The sequence below is a fragment of the Hermetia illucens genome, chromosome 4 (genome assembly GCF_905115235.1).
Source record: "Hermetia illucens chromosome 4, iHerIll2.2.curated.20191125, whole genome shotgun sequence".
NCBI classification, from domain to species: Eukaryota; Metazoa; Arthropoda; class Insecta; order Diptera; family Stratiomyidae; genus Hermetia; species Hermetia illucens.
Window position 1 is genome coordinate 110,654,021 of NC_051852.1, and position 22,466 is coordinate 110,676,486.

Genomic DNA, 22,466 nt, shown 5'->3' on the forward strand with positions numbered 1-22,466 from the left:
AGATCAAATTTATAGATATGATGAATCCATTAAAGGAAGTCTACGTCGTCGATATAACATGCTTTTCTTGCGACCGGTGCCCCCTATCATTCTTTTTTGTTTGTGTCGTCATTCTGACTGATCGTGTGTACTGCCTCTTATCCCTGCTATCCAGTTCAGCCTAATCCACTGTCACGCTATCGCTGTCGGTACATATATATAATATTACGAGGTACTGATCAGTCTGATAGAGTAATGGCACAGACTGCCGAATATTTTTTCAATTTGAAATGAAGCAAGTCAAAAAGAGAATAACTAAGATTATTAATGCAAAGCACCGTTGTCGAATCGGTTTGCTAAATGGCTACGGTAGTCGAGCAGGCAATAGAACATTGCCTCCTCCAGTTTACAGGCGGCTCCCATGTCCATTACTTATTTGTTCTTTTCTTTGAGTGATAGAGGAAAGTACACATTTCTCTTTTCTCGGCAAACCATCATCAAACAACAAAGAGAGAGTGGGGATGTATGTCTATATATATTTGTTATTGAGAGCTACGTGGTATGCATTAGATATCGGAAGTTTTACGGTTCTGGAATGAAAGGTTTTTGTGTTTTTCTGTGAAGAGCTTCGTATATAAAACTGCTCCCTTTGTACGTAGTTAAAATATGCAGTGATTTTCCAAAAATCCTTTTTACAGGTGTTGAATATTGCAATTGCGTTTTAAAAAACTTCTGAAATATCTTCAAGGGCATTTCAAATTTTGTTCAGTATTAAAAATGAACATTTTTATTTCTAGTAATTCTGCTATCAAAATTCCACAACATTTCTAGGATAATCTTAAGTGGATTTTTCGGTAAGAATGATGCAAAAATGTTAGATATTGTCTTTTGTTTGTAGTTAAGTCTAAAATTGATAGACCAGTAGCTTACTCCAAACTACAATTTTATTTTATTATGTATATATATATTTCGGGAGCAACTTACTCCCTTCATCAGTACAAAGCTAGCTTATATAATACATATATACATAATAAAATAAAATTGTAGTTTGGAGTAAGCTACTGGTCTATCAATTTAAGAATGATGCATTTTGAAAATTAGATCTTATATAGGCGCCTCATAAAGACTTTCAGACTTTTCGATTTGATGTGTTGTGCACTGAAATAATTAAATTGTCTATGGCGATTGGCAAACATTGATCCTACAGTTTCGCCGGAAAACATGTACCGCTCAAGTGAAGTGTTCCGGCAACACACGCTTGCATGCTTCCATGCTATGATGAGGTATTTAGACATTTCAGCACCGCTTACGCAAATTTAAAAAGTATTTTGTTCATAGGAAACTTTGCCTGTGAACGCGGAAACCGTTAGAATTTAAAATTTAGGCACAAAAAAATAACGATTCGCTACTGCACAGGCCGAAAGACTCGGTTCTAGCGGTGAACGAGAAATAGGAACATCGATGACGAACCACATTCTCACTGAGGCTTTGTCATTTATGGTGATTCAAAATGCCTTCTCCCGCTCTAGTTATGCGATTTTTCACCGTAAATCTACGAAAACAAATAATTTTGTTAAAAGAGAACTATTACTAGACCCACGACATGAAAAGAAATTACACAAAAAACAAATAAATGTCCAGCCAATTCTCCCGCCGCGTCAATGTAAGCTAGCCTCACTACAAAAAACTGCAAATGTGCGAATTACCAGTGCCTTGAGCACGACATCAGGCGCAGCTCTAGATGAATATATATATTCAGAGCGCTGCAATGAGATCAGCTAATAGGATAATTTATTTAGGTCTATAGGCCAAAAAGGATGTTAGGAAAGAATATTGGAAGAGATGTTTGGGAAATGAATCCAATTTATGTAATGGAATATTTTTATGAGTTGTCCTCAAACGCAGAAAAAACTGGGACGGACCAGAAGAGTGCCTAGCCAGATTTAATGAGTTTTTCTACAGAGTTCTAGAGCAAGAGTCTACTTTTCGCATTAAAACGAGAAGTGGCGTTTTTAGTGTAAAGTATATGCGATCTTAAAACAGCCACATGTAATTGACAAGTGAGTGAAGGACAAGCGCATCGCAATCTGCAGTGGTAGTCAAACTGCACTGAAGGCGTTCACCAGTTTTTTGATCAAATCAAAAATCGTTCATCAGGAATGTAAAAACCGATTTAACAATTTTATTTCTAGTTTCGATACGGTGGAACTGGTTACTTTTCCGTAGAGGGAAATTAAATTTCAAATGCTTTCGCAAAAGAGGATTCAATTTCTCTCTTGCTAAGATCGGAACCAGCAATTGGAATGTTAGTAGCATTGGCTAATACTGCAGAAAAGTTGGCGGAATAAAGAATTAAAAATACACTATTTAAGCAAAATCTGTACCATAACTCTTACGAAGGCAGAAGAAAAGCTACCCTATATGGAAATATACCGAGCAAGAAAAACGTCGTGGTCTGACAGTACTCCGGTTATATGGAGGGATTTCAAAGACATTGAAGCAGTAAAGTCACACCACTTGAGAAGACAAGGAAATAAGTACGCTTGTCCACGCTAGGTTTGTCGCAATCGTTGTGAGATAGAACTTTAACGAAATTTGAAAGGTTGGGTATAAGTTGTTTTTTTTTCATTTTCGGAAATAATTATTGGAGTATTTCGAACTGCAAAAGGTAACAGCCGTTTTGACCAAAAAAAGAACACCGTGCTCTTCTATTTCATTTATTAAGGACTTTCTGACGCTGATCAAGTCGAGAGGTTTGGGGGACGGTATAACCGAGTAGCCTGGACTTCAAACGAGCTGAAACTTTAGCACGAGGAGTCAATTCCTTGCCATTTCCGCTAGCATTAATGCTATGTAACGAAACAGATCCGATATTTTGAAAATATTCTATTTTACTTAATGCAGATCGTTATAATTGCATTTTACAATCAAAAATTAACTACGAATAATATTTCCTTAATTTGTTGTTTCATTTATTTATAATGTATAATCATCGGCAAAACCAATGTACCATGTACAGCCCACTTGACAATTGTTCTCAATGTGTTAGGGATAAAAATGATTATATCTAAGCGATAAAAGACTTGGTATGTTAACACTACTATGAAATTCACTTATTTTCGTTTTATTCAAAAGTCCACTTGAAATAAGATAAATGAAATGTATATATAAACTATATACGTGTATATGCCCATCGAAGGATGCTACTTCCATCTAGTTACCATTATGATTATAATATTAATGCGCGTACGTGATTTGTCGGAATCAGTGAGTTGAAAAATTGCTTAAACAGGGATGGCCTCTTTTGACAACTAAACTTCTTCATGATGGATATTAATTTAGGTCGCTGAGGTCAATTTCATACACATTATTCACGGTGATACGTGCCATCTCTAATTTGCTCTATGCCGCTTGAATATATTATGTGACTTATATGAATGTTATTTGCTTGCCGCCTTAATCAAACAACGCAAAAATCTCACGGAATAATAGAATATGATAACAAATATTAAAGTAGTTTTCCAGTGGTTTGGAAAGAATATACATATACATAATTTGCCAAGAATAATTTGCGAAGGTTTAGGAGCAATCAGACTCAAAATATGTAGACATAACGAATCGTGCTCCATTGAATCTGACGAAGAGCTCAGCAATTTAGTTCAGTGTATATACATAAAGGATAAAACTGTTCATTATAACGGGTAGTCTTAATGTGGAGTATTCCCTATATAGGATAATCAGCAACCCTAGTTCCACTCTCTTAAGTGTAGAAATGGACTGTCCTGAATGAATGAGCTCCGCTACGAAGAGTATCTTATGCGTGGATGGAACATTTAACTTGTGCTTGCTTCGGTTGCGGCTACTTCGCCTGGCTCTTCACTTGTGGCTGGTTGTTCTTCTGGTTTGGTTGTATTCTCTGACTGTGGTTCTGGCACAGGAACCGCTGGTTTATCAGGAATATCAACCTTAGGTTCCTCTGTAAATTTATTTATGCTAACTTGCTTATCTTCATTGTTCGGGGGCTGTTCGGGCACCTGAGGTTGATCCTGATTATTTGTATCGCTTGGCGCTGTTTCTTGATGTGTGTTATCCGAGGAAGTTTTGTGATCATCAGTTACTTTGTGTTCCACCAGCTCTTCATCCCAATCTTCTTCGGTATCCAAACTGGATTTTTTCTCGGACTTGGATTCAGATCTCTTATTGCCCCGTTGAGAGGTAGGCGCTGCTGGTGGTGACTCGCTGTGATCAACCAGTTCCTTATCCCAATCTTCTTCAGTATCACCAAAACTTTTGATGCGGCCATGCGTGGGAGGAGGAGGTGGAGTAACTTTTCGTTCATTTTTCCGATCATTCCAACTATGATCTCTGTTGTCGCGATCATGTCGGTCGCGGCCTTTGGGTTCATCACGATTGCGGTCGTTGTCACGATCTCTATTATGGAATCTATTTCCACGCCTGCCTTCGTCATCATCACGCCAATTGCCCTGTCGCCTATCCATGTTGTTGTTGCCGCCACGCATCCTACCGCCATTATTACCGCTACCTCCACCCCTATCGTCACGTTCAAATGGGGGACGATCGTTTCCAAAGTTGAAACCTATCAAAGAAAGTTAATTGACTGATAAAATCTAGGAAGTTTTGCATGTTATCATAGTTGTATTATTGAATTGTTTAGATATATGTGATAGAATATTATTCTATTCACTATATAGACTAAAAATTACCTGGTGGTCCTGGTCGAGCTGGTCCACGAATAAACATCGGTCCTAATCTTGGTCCAAACGGAGGCTGGGGTGGACCTCCTCTCATCGGCATCTGGGCTCCCCGACCCATCCCAGGGCCCATTTGTTGTGGTGCGAATCGATTTCCTTGATTTTGGAAGAAATCACGTTGTTGTCCATTTCCTCGCCTATCATCCATTCCAAAATCTAAATGAATATAATATGTATATATACGGAATAAGTAAATATGGCGTCAAGAAACAATCTTTTAAATCTAACAGGTTTAGTTCATGCTTGCGGTGAGAACCGTGAGTTACTTACCTTCTCGCCTACCATCGAAAAATTCATGAGGAGGTCGATGATGTGGTGGTGCGTTTTGCATATCCATTCCAAGTATATTAGGTCCACCTGGTCCTCCCGGACCCCGTCTATCTCCGAAATTAGGATGTTGAAAGTTTGGACCTGGCCCATTTTCTCGCCATATCTGAGGTGGATTTTCATTCATCTGTTCATGAGGGCCACGTCTATTAAAATCTGGCCGACCTTCATTCATGTTGTCATTCCTATCACGTGGTGGCATATCACGCTCTCGAGATAGGCTACGTTCATTTCCCCATCGCGACCCACGTTCACGTTGATTAGGGAATTCATTGCGTTCACGATGATTATTATCCCGACCAATAGAACTATCTTGGTCGTTCTTGCGATCATTGCCCATACCCGGCATATCTGGCATATTGAAGTTAGGCGGTTGAAACAGAGGCGGAGGTTGGTTAAAGTTTATTGTGGTGGGAGGCTTTGGGTTCATAGGAACTTCGTCCTCCATTTCAATGTCCATATGGTCATCGTTTTGATTACCAATATTGGAAGAAGCTAGTTGATTTGCTTGCTGCTGGTTGAATTGCGGTGGCATACCAAGGGCGGAAAATGGAGGTTGATGTTGCATTGGTGGAATTCCCATATTACCCATAAATGGCATTGGAGCATTGTCAGAAGGCCCGGCATTAGGGGGCGGTATAGTTTTGTCCATTGGAGGAGGTATTGGTCCAAAGCCAGGCATCATTCCGCCAGGTGGTAACATATGCGGTGGAGGCATACCAGTGACAACATTGGGGGGCATCGGAATTCCGGGCACCATCCCTGGAACCATATTACCCGGAAGTGGAACGCCCATTGGGGGCATTAAGCGTGGCACTGGACCAATGGAGAATGGTGGTACCATGGGTACACCGGGCATCATTGCACCTGCATTTGGAGGTGGTTGAGAAGTATCTACGGAGGGTAGACCTTCTATACCGAAAATACCTCCTGTTAGGGCCTTATCTTTCACATCTTTCTTCTGATTCAGTTTGTCTTTCATCCAATCAGGCATAGAATCCTCATCGAACATTCCTCCCTCCTCGAGTGATGTAAGGTCTGTATCAACACTCAATCGGTTCCACGGTATGTAACTAACGCCTAGATCCAGATCCCAATAGTCCTTCCATTCCTTACTTTTAACACCTTTTCCAGCTGCCCAAGAGATTGTTATGGCTCTGCCTTGCATTTTATAATTTTTCAGTCCACCCATCGCTTTGTGGGCGTCTTGGCGTCGATTCATCACAATAAATGCGCAGCCACGTGGATGAATCATATCGATACTAACAATATCTCCATATTTGCCAAATGTATCGGATAGCTCTTCCTGTTGTACAAGCTTTGAAAGATGTCCCACCCACAATGTTGTGCTGCATACTGTAAAGAAAACAAAAATGCAAAATTAGTTTAATTAATCGATTCCCAGTTATGGTGATTTTAGATTTGAGATTTTAGTGACGCGCTAGTTCGATAATTTCCCATTTGGACTAGGATAATATTTGAAATAAATTATGATAGTAAATTTTAGAACTTTTCTCTATTTAATTAGAAATGACTCAACGATAGGATTTTAACACTCGTTCAATGCCCACGTGGCACCTGGTAGAGCTTCGTGCCGCACCCGAACGGCGACATTCAGAGTTTAATCTGTTCCGCTTCAAAACTAACACTGCATCTGTTAGTGTCTGCATTGATATGAATATATATGAGCGTACTTATGCAGTTTACGTGATATTATTTCTTGTTGAAACGAACTACAGACAAAACTGCTCGTTTCCATGTGGGTAGTCAGTGAATGCTTTTAGATGATTTAACCCATGCAACTTCTTAGCGCGAGAAAGCGATTTATCAAAATAAATGGTTGTTCAAATACGGAAGGAATAACAAAAGTTCAGTAAACTGACATTGTCACTTTTAGTGTGAAAATAGGAGACCTAAAAACGTACATTTGCTGATGATACTGTGATGTACAAATTAAGCCGCCAATACAACAGGAAATTCGGTGCGTAATTCTTTATGATTTTTGATATCATCTGAATGGATGGGACCTATCTGAAAACTATGTCAAATCGTTTGGAAGATTCCAGACTGGACAATTTTCCTTTGAGGATGAACCGGTCAAGCGAAATGATAAGAATGTGACTCAAGTGAAAGCTAAAAATTCCCAGATTGTTCCAAGAAATGATTTCTTATGAATGGGGCGTAAATACCATGGATACCACACTAAATATTTTCTTGCAGAATTCAAAAACCGCCAGTCTTACACAATTGATCAAATTGTTACAGATGTCAAAGCTTGGTGGGTTCTAAAGCACAATCCAGGAATCAAAAGAAGGAACCAAGCCCGTCAAGGCAAAACAGAAAAAGTTAATAACAAAAGTGATGTCAATCTGTTCCAGAGCACCTAAAATTGTAGCTTTCCCTTGGAAATTGGTTAAATGGTAACAGTGAAGTGGTATACAGAAACATGTTCACTACAAGTTTTTGAAAAATTGCTTGCGGACAAAAAAAAAGAATCGACGATATCTTTTACACCACAACAATGCACCAGCTCACACTGCTAAAAAACAATTTAATTGTGATGTCTAACATCGAAGAAATTCTTCCTGCTCAATACTCCCCTAATCTACAGACTTAAGGGGCTAGTCCATTGTTAAAACATATAAGATGCCCTTTTTTCTTTAACTTGGCATAAACAAAAACGACAAAAGCTATTGATTTGAAATTCGAAATAGTTATTTATTAACTCTAAAGTGAACAATTTCACTTGTAAAAATAAATACTAAATGGCGGTTGTAGTAGTTTCCGATGAAAAAAAAAGGAATTGGGAATTATAAAATCTTGGCGAAATTATCTATATATAATAATAATAATCGTTGGCGCAACAATCCATGTCGGATCAGGGCCTTGAAGTGTGTTAGAGCACTTCATTCAAGAGCGTAACGGTACACTAGGAGGCAATGTGGTTAGCATTGCGCTCGTCCGAGATTATTACCCTGATTTGACTCAGGTACTCATTCACAGCTGAGTCGATTGGTATCCGACGTCAAATCACGATAATTCCACTGCGACCAGTGAGATTTGAACCGCGGCCTTCCGTACGACAGCCTTGCGCTCTAACCATATATATATAAGCATAATATTGTATATATACTGTAATTTTTTTCTTCAGATTTTCGGGTGGGTAGGTTTTGAGAACGAGACCTGCTTTATTTTCTGGGCCACACATTTTGAGCCTTATCTCCCCTATGTTTCACCGAATATCAGAAATAAGATTAGTTTCGAAAAGTAGTAATCAAACCCTTTCATTGGATACCGCACATGACCATATTCTGTGAAAAAATTTACATCCCCCCTTTGCCGGTATGGGAAGCTACCCATAATCGGGTGTGACAGACAAACAGACATCGAACAGATTTTAATAAAATTCGTTTCACACAAAACCTAAGAAATTGTTGCAGAATTGAGAAAAATTAATTGTTTGGTTCAAAATGAGGTCAGATTATTATTCAAGCTATAATCTAATTATCAATTTTTTTAAAATATTATGCTTACATATACAGTTTCACTAAGATTTTACATCCCCCCATTTGTTTCTTTCCGCCATTTTGTAGACAGAGTAGATTTGACAGTGATTAGCCCGATGCTGAATGATGGCTCTGTTCCCACCCTTATATATATTATATATCTAGACCCGGCGAGACAAATCTGGAAACCATATAATCTGCATCAGACCAATCTGATGTTTGCCAAGCAATTTCGAAGAATATGAAGCCTATGTGGTGAAAGTCTCCAAGTTTTACCCATCGCAATCCTACAGCACCCGATTAATCCGCAAGTTTCCTGATATTGACATTACATCACCAAACTATGTAAATAAAATGTCTTCATAATGAGCTCCAGAATATAAAGAAATACTGTTTAGAACTGGACGAAAAAGCCAATATACTACACAATCGGGTGAATCAAATGAATATCAATCAAAAGCATCTGGAACAACTTCAGAATATATAGATGATACTGTGCTACGGCGAAAATTGAGCATCTTCTCCTAACGAACAGGCTTTGCAGAGGTCCTCTGCTCCAATTTGTAATGAAATAGGAAAAACAGAGAGAAAGTTTATCCCTTGCAAACGCTATTTCTCAATTTTCAGAAGAGTACTAATTAGGAACCAGCTTTAGACTAAAATGTTGAAAGGCACAAGGAGAGTGCATATTTAAAGAGAACCTATTGGCGATTGGAAAAGGGGCACTGACTTGATACATAATTAGTAAAGCAAAAGGAAAGCAAATCATAACGATGCAAACCTACATTTTGTCCAAACTTAATCCAAAATCGAAGTATTCGAGGATGAGGACCGCAAAAATTAAAAAAATCTCCTATAATCGGAGCAAATGAATGAAAGTAGGGCCATACTGTGAAGAATAATGGAAATGAATCATGCCAGCCAAGGAAGAGCCATTGTAAATGTGGAAATTACAGGACTGCAGAAAGATCGGATGCTCGCAATGCACCGAATAAGGCGGATGTTCACTGTCGATCCATGCCCCTGGAATTTGAGTTTGTTTAGGAGATGGGAATAAGATAAGAACTTTAGGTCCTTGAAAACATGCTTCAGTTAATCACAGACACTTTGCGAATATCAACGTCACTTTCCAAAACCCAATAATTGCAACTGCTTATTGAAATTCTTCGGTCATTCTTCTAAAATTAAAACAATTATGAATTATTTTTGCCGTAAGACCATCAAAAACCAACACAATAAATTCAGAATTCACGGAACTCGTGAAATCATTTAATACGCATAAACTTTTTTGTCAAGTCAATTTGAAAGAATTCTTTCTCGCATATGCTGCGCTAAAAGTAATTTTTACCACAAAGCAGAAATTCACTTGACAAAAAAGTTGATATGCGTATCAAATGATCGCACAAGTTTCCTACTCGGCTCATAGTAAATAGTAGAACTGTATTGTATGCCGAGAGAATTTACAATGTCAGCAAAAACAAGAAAGGTAGGAAAAATTTGCAGAAGGTAACTCTAAATCTAGAACTCATACTTGTGTGGGATTTTTTGTTGAATGACAAAGTAATTGAGATAGTGCAGTAAATTCGCAAGAAAATAACATCTTTGACCTACTAATTGCTAATTATAATTAGATTTCTACAAAACTACAAAAAAGTCGTAACCTATATACTATTTGACTCATTGTTAATCACGTCAAGGGCGGGTTGCAACGAAAGGAGAGAGGAAAAATATGCCAATGAATAGTTCTCAATCTGGCTATAGATTAACGGATTGACTGCTCTGAACTGAACGTGAATAAAATTGTGGGTAATCCGATACATTAGGGCAGACGGATTCTGATTTCTTGGAAAATTCATTGGCAAAACCCTCACAATAAAATTATTAATTGTTTATTAAGTTGGAAACACGAAAATTATGCATTAGCCACAGGATAGAATTAGATCATTTCATGATCGCAAAGGCATTCCATCATCATCATAACGAGAAGAGACCTGATGAAAACCGATTTTGGAAACAATAGGAGCAACTTGAACGCTGGTAGAAACTTCATTCCTACAACAAAAGTCGTTCCTTCGAGCCAGCAGAATGCTACCAATCATGAAACCTCTGCAGAGCGAACGAATAGATGACATCCATTTTGCGAAAATTGAGCACTGTGATGTGAGGCATCAAGGGGTATAACAATAAAGTGTAAGTGATGTCTTCTATAAATGATGTTACAAGTAATCATACACACATTTCCATACTGTTATTTTAGCAGCAAATAAAAAGTGCCTACCACTCTGTTACTTGAAAGCAACAAGCTTTCATAAACTTATGTCTACACCATGGTAAAATTAGGTTTTCTGGCCAGAGACAATATTAAATAAAAAACTTCTTCGTCGTACGGAGTAGATAATCGTGAACGCGTTGACCACAAAGTGTAAACGGCGATGGGAAGGTCAAACATTGGGAAAAGACAAACTCATTGCGGATTATACCATGCAAAAGAATCTACTATCCCAGGATAATCAACAAGTTAATCGCCCTAGGACTAGTGGGCGAAAGGGGCAAGCTTCTTGAAAAGTGGTGGGGGGAAGCTGAATTTAGATTCTTAGCCAACCCTTTTAAAATTGTAAAGCTATCATGAATTTATAGGAATCTTTGAAATCTCCAGAAGTAGAAGCAAACTATACTTGCAATAATTTCACTAATTGAAAATTCCATTTCTAAGCCATATATTGCTTGACGCTGACGCTAAGGCAAAACATTTCCAACAAAAAATTTTCTACAAAATGAAGTTTGCTATCTAGTACGATATGCTTCCCGAGCTTTTTAATAGTTGCAAATATTTAGATTCGAATGTTATTCTTGAACACGATTCAGGTGAACGAAGCAAATATTTCGCTAGAGACAGAATTTACGATGAAAACATTTGGCAAAAGCTCGATTGAATAAATGAAAAATACCAGCAACAGAGCTAAGACTGTTGATATTTTTTTTTAGAAAAAAAAAAAAAAAAAAAGAATTGATAATTTTTGTTCTCCAAATCCCTTTTTAGAAATATGACACGATCATTCCTCATGTTATGTTCGAATGGTTTAGTGTGGTTTAGCGCTAGACTGTCGAAGCGGAAGGTTCCGATTTAAATCTCACTAGTGGAAGAGGGATTTGTATTGTGACTGGATGTCAAGATACCGACTCAACTGTGAGAGCACCTGAGTCAAATCATGATATTAATCACCGGCGAGCGCCTGCTGATCTCATTGCCTCACACAGTGTACCGTTACGGTCTAGAATGAAATCCTCCAACATGCTTCAAGGCGCAACTCCAATTGGTTGGAGCTTGTACATTAGAGTTGTAAATCTTGAAAAATCTCCTGCACAATTCAATATAAATGTAAAAGGGAGGCGCCTTCATCGAAGGAGAATAAATATATGGAGAACACCCGTATCAAGTTGCACTGAAACCCCTTAAGTAGTAGTGTCAAAATAATTGTCAGTGAACTAGTGTTTTCATCACCAAACGAGGCACCCGAACCCGAATTAAAATGAAATAGGTTGATTTTGCGATGATTGCTGAATCCAATTACAATTCACTCGCCCACATCTTGTTTTGAATCGAAATAAAAGGTTCTCTACATATACTGCTCTATGCTTGCTAAGTAAATTTTCCCGATTCAAATTTTATGCTTAACGCACTACGCTCGAAATGATGAAGATATTAGTTTGCAACGCGTTTTCCATCGAATTTCTAAAATTGATCAAAATTGTATGATTATAATATCAATTCACAACGTGTCGCATATAAAGATGGAAAATTACCGACTTTGCCACGAGGCTTTCGCCAATCTTACCACTTAAATGTTCTTTTTTGATATCCGGTAACCCTTTTCGTCGTCTTTCGCGTTCATATTCCTTTTCCTTGTCCTTTTCCTTCTCACGTTCCTTGTCTTTGCCACGGTCGCGCTCACGGGAGCCTCGGCGACGGTTGGAGCGCGGTGATCGACTACCACCTCGTGATCGAGATCGTGGCGAACGTGATCGCGATCTCGATGATCGACGTCTTCGATCACGTCCCCGTCCGTCTCTTGGCGATCGTGATCGACTGCTTCGTCTTCGTTTATTGTAACGATCGCGATCCGGTGTTGGACTACGTGAATCATTCCCATCCAGATTTATAACCTATATGAAAGGGAAAAAACGAAAAAAGAAACAAATAGCATTACATTCAACAATTACTACACTATGTGTTTCGTTGGTTTCTCGAGATTCAGAATGGCTCAATAGTGGTAACATGTCAAATTCAGAGCGATACGCTATGCCGCTATATGGACGATACGATACATCAGGTTGACGTGTTTGCTTTTACAAATAGGATCAATTACCCGAAAACGAATTACGAGCGTATACCTCAATTAAAAAATACCTTCATCATTTCGCATATTTATAAACTACCGCAGCTTAGGAGAACCTTTCATTTCGATTTCAAACCCACTTCATCAATTTATTGAGTAATAAGCAATATTGAATAACTTACCAGCTTTGGCATAATGGTTGTTATACGTGAGCATAAATCGGGCGGAATTTTCGGTTTATTTTTAACCTTACCTTTCGTGGACATTCCGAACGACGAATTTTTACTATATGGTTTTATTTATTAATGAATAAATCAAATCTTATAACTGGAGTTTTTTACTCTGAATAAAAGATAACGGAAGATTGTCTCCATCTCAAAAATGAAATAATTCTCATTTTTTCAATTTATCTATTCAAGTTAATTCAGTTTCGAGTCCATCTTAGGACGAATTCCATTGACTTCTTTGTGGCTTATTTTGATATTCTTGCACAGAAAATATGTAATGTATAACAACACTATATGTTAAGCTGATCGCGTCGGCTAGCAAAAATAAGACTTTGCCTTGCTCTTCATTTAAGCGAAATTCGATATTATCTACACGTCATCACTATTAGCTTACAAATACATCTGTAATTTCTATGCCAGCAATTTCACTTTTTGTGTCTATATTTTATTCGAATGAGTTTATCGAAAATTTAGTATGGTCCCGAACGTCTAATTAGTTATTATACCGTTTGGTTCGTATCTCGCGAATAATCCTCTTTTTCAAATCATCGTTTTGAATCGACGCATTTTTAGGTTAGATACAAACTGCACAGGGCGATAGTTGTTCCCTAATTCAATAAGTAACAGAATTGTGATTCTTCACTACAACTCAATTCAAATTCTAAATTACAGATGTGTTTACGTGCAACCCATTTGATAGGCAATTCATACTAAAGTGAAAAATCTTCGGTCATGAACAGTATCTCAGGCGCGTTAATGAATCAACTTTGATATGAATTGCGGATATGTGTCCAAAATATGTACAATATAACATTAACAAATGCAAAAAATAATACCTCTATTTTGCTTCCATCATTTGAAATGAACTCGACTTCCTTTTCGCCACCTTCGCCAACTGACTGCATGCCAGAAACACCGCTGTTTCCCTGTTGGAAAATCATCCATTAAGACTTTGTCGCGTCATAGCCATTCAATTGGATCATACCTTCAACACATTTTGCAAGTGTTTTTCGAATGCCTCTTCTTGTAATCGCATCTCATTTAATTTGTTTTGTTTCTCTTCTTGCTGCTTTAGTTTCTGCAGTGTCTGCAACTGTCTCAATACATTCGGATCCTTCAGAAGTTGCGTCAAATTATTACCCTAAAATTGAACAGAAAATTAAGAAATTGTAATGCCGTTTCATGTGTAACTTCAAACGTAACAATTCAAAAACCATTAAAAAACAAAAAACAATATTACGAGAATAGAAATTGTTAAAAATTACATCTAGAAGGTTTGGAATGTGCGGAGAAGTAGTTTTATCCTCTTCTTCCTCATCCCCGTAATCATAATCGAGAAGCTTTTTGTTAAATTTGACTGAATCGGGTTGATTGGAACCCGTGCAACTACCACCACCAACACCCGACGCCATGGCCTCATTCGTTTGCCGCATGAGAATTTGTTGAAGTTGTTGTAGTTGACGGATTGTGCTTTGGTCAAGAGTATTTGCCTTTTGGTGGCCACTCTAACATGAAACAAAGTGTTTTGTTTTATTGTTTTTTAAGCAATCACTCATGGTAAATTATTTATTTATGCAATAGAATAATTTTTACAGTAATGTTCAAGTGACCGCTTGCGATACCAGTGAATTGACCTATGTCCACGTCAAATATGCGACGACATATATTTATCATGTTACTATTTTTTGCTCTTTTCAAACCAAATCATTGAAAGAAAATAAACGTACCCCTTTCAGTCAGATATCGCAAACAGCCAGTTATATTTAAAATGTGTAATAAATGGCAAATAGTCATACATGCCACAAGCAAGTCCAGCCACAAGTTCAAATCTATTGCTTGAAAAGCTGCACTTCATACATTTGATTATTACTAATACCAAATCAACCGGCATAGCAAGATTCAATTCATGAGGTACTTGTTGATGCCTTTTCTGACCCACTTTGGAAATAGTTTTTTTAATGTGAGTAGTAATAGTTTCGGATCGTATCTCATTGTTCTAAAAAGGTTTCACATGATCTAGTAAATTTTGTTGAAATTAGAGCAACAATAAAAGATACTTGGTTGTGTCAAGTAGACCTGTCGCACTCCCTAACTACCAATTTACATTGGAATTCAAATATTCAAAATAGAAAGTAAAATATACAATTACAGAAGAAACTTAGTATTTGCCCAGATAAATATCTCCAAAAGATTCTTACCACCGACAAGTGATTTTATAAGAAACCTAGAAATCTCCTTTGTGTATTTCAACATCAGATAACGAATAATCTACAGTTACCAAATAAAAGGAGGAGGAAGGATCTATCATATATGTTGCGATAGGGACATCAGATCAGCAACATTCAAGGAACCTAACGCGGATCACATGTTTTGTTCTTAATATCACCTTCGCCATCCCTTATGCAGAACCGTTGGAGTAACTTGATTTTGTGTACCTGTGAGTTTTCTATGTACACATTAATTTGAGGAATGCAGGATTGCTCTAAAAAAGTTGGGAGGGTCGGTTTACGGTATGATTTGCCTAGGGAGCACATAGTTTGTGTGCACATAACATTGAATTTCTTGTTTACAGGATGCTTCTTAAACTAAACGTACACATCTGTTTAAGTTCACTTTATCACGATAAGCGGTGCATACAAATCTTGAGTTGTTGCTGCAAACCTTCAAAGTGCTTCCTTGTTTACAGAATTCGTTTTTTGTGAATGATCCGTATCAAGTTAGACGATTTTAGGTATTAGTATTAATTGAGCTCTCTTGCCACTGAAAGTAAGAAGTACTTTTTTCAACTGAATCAATAGCAAAAACAGTGATTTTTTCTTCAATAAAAGCGATAAAAAAAAGAAAATTCAGATAAGTACTATTTGACCGACAAATATCACGCCTGAATAAAAAATGGTAATGTCGGTAAGGGTTATATTACTTAGAAAATGTCATTTAAATTATTTTCGATAAACTCAAATATGACTGAATTTTGAATCTTGAGTTGATGAGGGAAGCCTTCTGCGTTCCCAGATGACTTTGTGTTTACCAGTGATGATGATTGATAAAAAGGAAAAATTCTCGTATTCTATTCTAATGTAATTGTCACTGTTTATCGTTTCGAAAGTCGATCGAAAGGAACAGAGAAACTGTTTCCAGGACGAATCCTGGTGATCACAAATAAATTCAATTGGAGTGACTTTCTGAAGTGTTAGAACATTTTAGAAGGGCACTATATTAAAACGATCGTTAGTCATATTAATGACTGAGTCTGGATGACAAACAGTTACAATTACGAAAGAGTGATAGAAGTTTTGCCGTTATCAATTTCAATGCTTTCTTGATCATCATAAAAGAGCATATCGCTTATAGACTGAGATTTCGGATTTTCTGCTGTTAACAGGATAAAGTTCGGCCACGCACAAGCGTACAGAATCGGAGTTATGATACGTTATGTTATCTATATGCAGCTGGACAAAACCGTCAGTCACTACTTTTATAACAACGAATCCTTTGCCCAAAAAGAGGAATCTATGCTTCAATACACACACGTGGGAGAAGATTTCTTTCTTATTGATGCCGTCTGAACTGAGTTTGTTAACTTAAATCCTCCAAATATAATTAGCAATACTGCTTAAGGTGGCGCATATGATTTGTCAAAATCGAACGCAACATTTTTGTTTGTAATCGTTAGCACATTCAAATCTACTTATTTTGACTTAAATTTGTCTTTTATAAAGTGTTGAAAAATTTTCTGATCAGCAATTGCCAAAATAAAACGCAATTGTTCAAGTTCGATTTTACTGCAGCTGCATTTTGAACCTGTTATTTTTCAATGAGTTTCATTACTTGGTTTCTTCATTTTTAATTTATATTTCTTCCCTTGATTCAAAATTTTTCCTGGTCATATCCTTCGGAGAAAATATGACCGATCTCAGTACCAGTTGTATATGTTCTGTTGAGAACCAGAGTGGACCTGCCCAAAGCAGAGGCCAGGAATTTTCCAAAAAAATTCGGAAACTAATAGCTTTGCATCCCCAGTTCTTCTATTGAAAAAAACTGAGCAAATAAACTTAAATCAAAATGATGTGGAATTGTCCACTCTGTGCTCAGGCCTTACATATCCCTTACCTCCTCAGTGTGGAAAATAAAACACCCATGTAATCGTGCCTTTCTTTTTTTAGTTCGTGCATTCTTCATGCGATTGAACTCCAATTATTCTATCTATATTATTTCAACAGATAGAATGACAAGAAAAATAACAAAAGTATAATAAATTTATCAAATAAAAATAATCGTTGGCGCAACAATCCATATCGGATCAGGCCCTTGAAGTGATTCGAGACCGTAACGGCACACAAAAGTACACTGTAGGATGCAATGTGGTCAGCATTGCGCTCGCCCGAGATTATTACCCTGGTTTGACTCAGATACTCATTCATAGCTGAGTCGACTGGTATCCGACGTCAAATCACGATACAAATCCCACTGCCACCAGTGAGATTTGAACCGCGACCTTCCGTACGACAGCCTTGTCCTATAATCACTCAGCTATCCGGACACACGGACAATTTATCAAATATTATACTAAAAAGGCCAAAGTGAAACAAAAGGAAAGGATCAGTCAAAACTTGGGCGCAAGTTAACCGAGGTCCAAAGAACCCATTTTCAAAGCGCTTGAACGGAATGTCGAAAGACGTAATGTATCGAACTTCAACTAACGCTCTTCAATATTGAAAGCATCAATATTCGATAGTAGCTCTTTTTTTATTGAAGTAACATTTTGAAAGCCTCCTTCATCAATGTACTCTGAAAGCATTTCTATTTACAACAGAACATTGATGGTGACAGTTGGAGAGAATTGGTGTTATTTTAACAACACAGGCCAGTATTGAATATTCTTTTCAAATTTGTTACCGAAGTTTCTTTCTTTTCTTTCAGATAAAAAGTAAGAGAAATCCATCCTTTTAAAACTGGAAAGGCATCATGTGCAGACTAAATAGAGACCAGCGTTAGAACTATTAAGCGGTAAAATGTTTCACTAACGTCACTACATTTCGTAGTTATAATCAACAAAATGAAAAAAGGCTTGACGTTCACAGCAGTAGATCCAAAGCTCACTTAACAGCTGTTTTTATATGCTGCCGGACATAGGTTGGAAGCCCAAATCCACCTAGATGTGAGCGTGAGAAACTAATTTTAGGCTTACGTTATAGAAACTACCACGATATATTCGAAGTTGCTGGAAATATAAACGTTCAACCATTAGCGGACTGGTTTAAGACTGATCCAGCTTAAAACAAAAGGAGTACAAGCTCGGCTGGGTTGCTCCAACTAAAGTCATACCCCGGCGAAAAAGTTCTCACTGATTCTAATGAACCTGGGAAATTTTGCTTTTAGATTAGGAGCACAAAGGTTAAATGTTTTTTTTTAGAGAAAGTTACAACTATAAAGCGAAGAGCGACATGAATGGGGACAGGAACAAAAAGAAAATTATGTACTACATATTTTCTAGTCAACGAGATTTTCACTAAAGAAACAAGTTAGCCGTGTTTGATTTGAGGTTCTGATGCTCTGGCATGAGAAAGTACTTTTCTGGTCACAGAAGAAAAAGTATCAAAATCACTGCATTGTTAATTTGAATGTCACATAGATATGCAAGTGGAAGGAGAAAGCTGCAAAAACAGAACCGCGAAGAAAATCAATCCTAAAACATAGACTACCAAAGCGTACGACCTCGCTTTTGGGTTGTGCTGGTTCCTTCAAAAAATTCAATGACTTGCCCAGCCTAGTCGTTCCCAAATTTCTTAATTCATTTGGGAAAAAATCAGTATTCGGCCTTGGTTTGTGGAAATAAAACTAACAATTGGATAACTCTGAATAAGGTAGGGCTAAAACAAATTTTGAACAGCAGCTACATGTAAAACATATTGTACATCTTCTGTTCACTCCTTTTTGAAGCATAGAGCATCTGCACAGCCCCTTTGTTGTTATTTCTGAGACAGAGCCGTAGAGAGTAAACCCGTGTTGGGGTGAGAATTATGCGTCAGTGGAGAAAAGTATGCAGGTCATCCTAATATCTATTTCTATTCCGGCTCCATTGGACTTCTTCTCTCCACCCCCCTCAAAACCCATTGTCACTGGAATCCGAACCCAGAACTATGAAATTGAAAGGCTGGCGTTCTATCCCCTTAATTATCGAGCTGTCAATGTAATTTACGCAGAAGTTAAGTTGAAAATTTACCTCGTTAAAGTTGCTATTGTACACTAAGGGTGTATGGGATTAGAGGTGAATATCTGTCGTGAAAGCATGAATTAAATAATTATCAGATTGATGCAGAAAGTCATGGCGGGACCAGTCGATATTGAACACAGGCTCAGCGTTCATATCTGTGGATACGCGACCTAACTTGATGAGCGCTTTCATGAGCTAGGGCACGAAACGGCAATATTACTTGTTGTGAAGGCAAATTGATGATATACGAATGCATGAAGCAACATTTTAACGTTGTCGGTGGGAACCGATGCTGCCAGTGTGGTTTCAAAATTTTTGTCGTGTCGTGTTGTTGCCTGTGAAAGCGCACTTTTGCATCTCTCCGATAATTAAGGGGTGTGACCTCAAGTTGTAAGGCACAACTCATTGGGTCTGTAAAATGGGATATATTTCATGTGCATATGCGCTATAGCACATAACCAGCGAGGCATGGTGGGATGAGTGACTTCAAATGAGACCTTAGCAGATCTGATCGCCCTCTCCAAGTATGTGCAAGGAGGGAATATTGAAGTAGTAGAAAGGTTACCAAGTAGGTGAAAAGTTACCATGACTTTGCAATTATCTCCCTCGATTAAGTAAGCAAAGAAATCGAGAACGACGCATACAGAATTTAACATTCCGCAAGAAAAGCTCGAAAATGGGAAATAACATGAAATCCTTATAAGACTACCATCGTGGATTCCTTATACCTTTGCCAGTCCCTCGGTTAACCACTTTCCAGGTAAATATACTAAACGAAGTTGACAGAATCTATTTATGATTGAGTTCCTTACTTGAATGGTTGAAACAAATTAAGGAAACGCTTGCAGATCATCAAATGCTTCACGGTTTGATATCAAAGATGATCGAAGAAAGTAAAGAGAAATTATTATTGATACAATACAGTCATTTCCTCTTCTTAGTGTATTTTTATTGCATATATCGATGTTTCGATCTTTGCTGCTACTGAAAAAAGGGTCAAGTAGCTCCCGAAATATCGGTACAAACAATAAAAATAAATCTATTCTCTCTTTCTCGAAATTCTTTGATTGGAGAGTTCAATTGTTGCTAATTTAATGCACGTATACCATCATTCGATATAGTACTTGATTGTTGCGGAGAATCGAATCCTGACTTGCTATTCGAGAAGTTCAAAAAACATTTAGATCTCTGGGATGTCTGATATGACCCTGCATGGACCATTCCATATTGAACTTCAAACTTCCTATAGTAAGCTGCTCCCAACATTTCAGCTTTTTATGCTTTATCTCCTTTAATGTTAATGGGACGCCTATTATACGTGGTAGAGCTCATAACACTAATGCCTCTCATAATATTTCATATGGACGAGGGTCCCCCTAAAATAGACTAGGTATTGAGTAACTGACATGAAGGAAACCTTACTGAAACCTCAAGAATTGAACGCTTTCCGATAAAAATCGGAACCTAAATCCCCAACAAGTTCTTTGGGACAAAATGTATATTGAAAGGTTCAAGCGGAACTAATGCTGATGTTCATAAAAGTGCATGAGGTGCTAAGAAGAAAAAATTCGTGAAATTACGAAGCGCAGGCAAGAGAAATAATTCCTTATTATTCTAATTGAAGAGTGTTTGTATGAAGGCATGTGTTATTTACAAGGCTATGAACTAAATTTTAAATAATGCTTCTTAAAGTGTATTCAGAATATTCGCTTCTTCAGGAAAATAGTGAAGCCTTCCCGGGAAAGGGCATTCCAACTTACCGCTGCTGTTAAATCTACACTTTTCGAATGCGAGTCCTCAACATCATGCGAGCTCCCATCGCCTGACGTATTTAATCCATTTGAACTGGTCGAAATATCCATGGAAGAATTCACAGGAGGCAGAGTCTGGTAGATTGGATTGTTTGGATCAGCCAAGTCGAACAATGGTTGGATGACTTCCGGCGCGAACACACTGTTCTTCTGCCAAAGATTCAGGACTCGTATAATTCGGCTTTTATCCTCGGGCGAACACCGGAACAAGTTGGCGAAGGTCTGCTTGATGTTACGCGCGAAACGGGGTGCAAACACATCCTTCTCTGGACCGAACTGGTGCCGCGATTGACGCACGATCGAATCGATGACGTACAGCCCTGGGATCTTGTATTCCGGCTTGCACTTCAGAATGAACTTCTCCACACTCTGCACGACGTGCTTGTAGAACTTTATAGCCTTCATCGCAGCACGGGTGATTGATGCCATTTTCGCTTTTGATATCGGCGGCTTCGAGTCGTACAGACCCGAGAGCTAAAATGAGAATAGACAAGAAGATTAGTTGCAAAATCTTGTATTGATCGATCTTTGCGAAGCCACCGGGCGTGAGACCGGGAGAACGACACATTTTCTTTTCAGTCAATTCGTTGCCCAAAGCATGAACTCAGTATAAAGCACAGTGCACTAATTCTTTACACATTTCTCACTAATTTCAGCTAATCAACCTGAACTTTTTTTACATAACTCAGACAAGTTAGGGAGTTTAGCCCGGATTTTCGCACGCAATGGACGAACATTTTACCTCCGAATTGAATGCAGCTACGGACTCCATTCTCACTGTATTTTACGCATTGCCTTTATGAAAACGAAATCACTACTATCTAGACGTCCTCGGAGACCCGAACGCCGATAAACTCTGCAAACTCGCGTGAGAAAACCTTAGAAAAGCCTGGTTTTAGTCACACACCATCAAAATGGCGACGACAGGACCAATTTCGAATAGACTTTTTCTATGCGCGAAATAGTCGCGATTGTGTGCGTGTCAAGTGGCGAACACGACGTAATTGTTACATGCAGTTATGTGTGTTCGGTACTAGATGGCGGTGCTGATTATTCTAATGATGGAAATAAAAGAAAAGGTAATTAAATAATTTAATGAAATACACGATAATATTCATAAGAAATTACTGAAAAAAATTGAAAATAAGTTTAAAATTAAAACCAAAAGTCGTTAGTAACTAAAAAGTAATTTTCTTATAATGGCAACCTTCAATATTAATACCGATTCGTCATTGAAAAATCCTCATTCATTGCATTCTATTCGATGTAATTTACGTGCGTTATTGAATATAG

The 22,466-nt window shown here is 37.8% G+C and overlaps 1 protein-coding gene across 2 annotated transcripts; it reads right to left on the reverse strand.

Moving 5' to 3' along the window:
- Positions 1 to 2,850: 2,850 nt before the first annotated feature.
- Positions 2,851 to 22,416, reverse strand: LOC119656286 (SR-related and CTD-associated factor 4). 2 transcript variants are annotated; one of them, XM_038062715.1, is made up of 9 exons: positions 21,916 to 22,416; positions 21,123 to 21,647; positions 14,414 to 14,653; positions 14,134 to 14,289; positions 13,985 to 14,074; positions 12,421 to 12,748; positions 5,022 to 6,434; positions 4,704 to 4,907; positions 2,851 to 4,576 (listed from the first exon to the last, which is right to left on the reverse strand). In XM_038062715.1, the coding sequence occupies exons 1-9, from the start codon at positions 21,943 to 21,945 to the stop codon at positions 3,813 to 3,815; spliced, it is 3,750 nt and encodes a 1,249-aa protein (XP_037918643.1). In that variant the 5' UTR covers positions 21,946 to 22,416; the 3' UTR covers positions 2,851 to 3,812. The 2 variants fall into 2 exon arrangements, with proteins under 2 accessions (XP_037918643.1, XP_037918645.1); XM_038062717.1 differs by lacking the exon at positions 14,414 to 14,653 and having other exon boundaries at positions 21,916 to 22,413.
- Positions 22,417 to 22,466: the final 50 nt, after the last annotated feature.

Bases quoted from the DNA above. Each gene is read 5' to 3' on its own strand.
- LOC119656286 (XM_038062715.1), bottom strand. From the start codon at position 21,945: ATGGAGTCCGTAGCTGCATTCAATTCGGAG. The intron at 14,075-14,133 runs GTATGATCCAAT...ATTTTCCAACAG, and splicing joins ACTTGCAAAATGTGTTGAAG to GGAAACAGCGGTGTTTCTGG. The intron at 4,908-5,021 runs GTAAGTAACTCA...ATATTCATTTAG, and splicing joins TTTCGATGGTAGGCGAGAAG to ATTTTGGAATGGATGATAGG.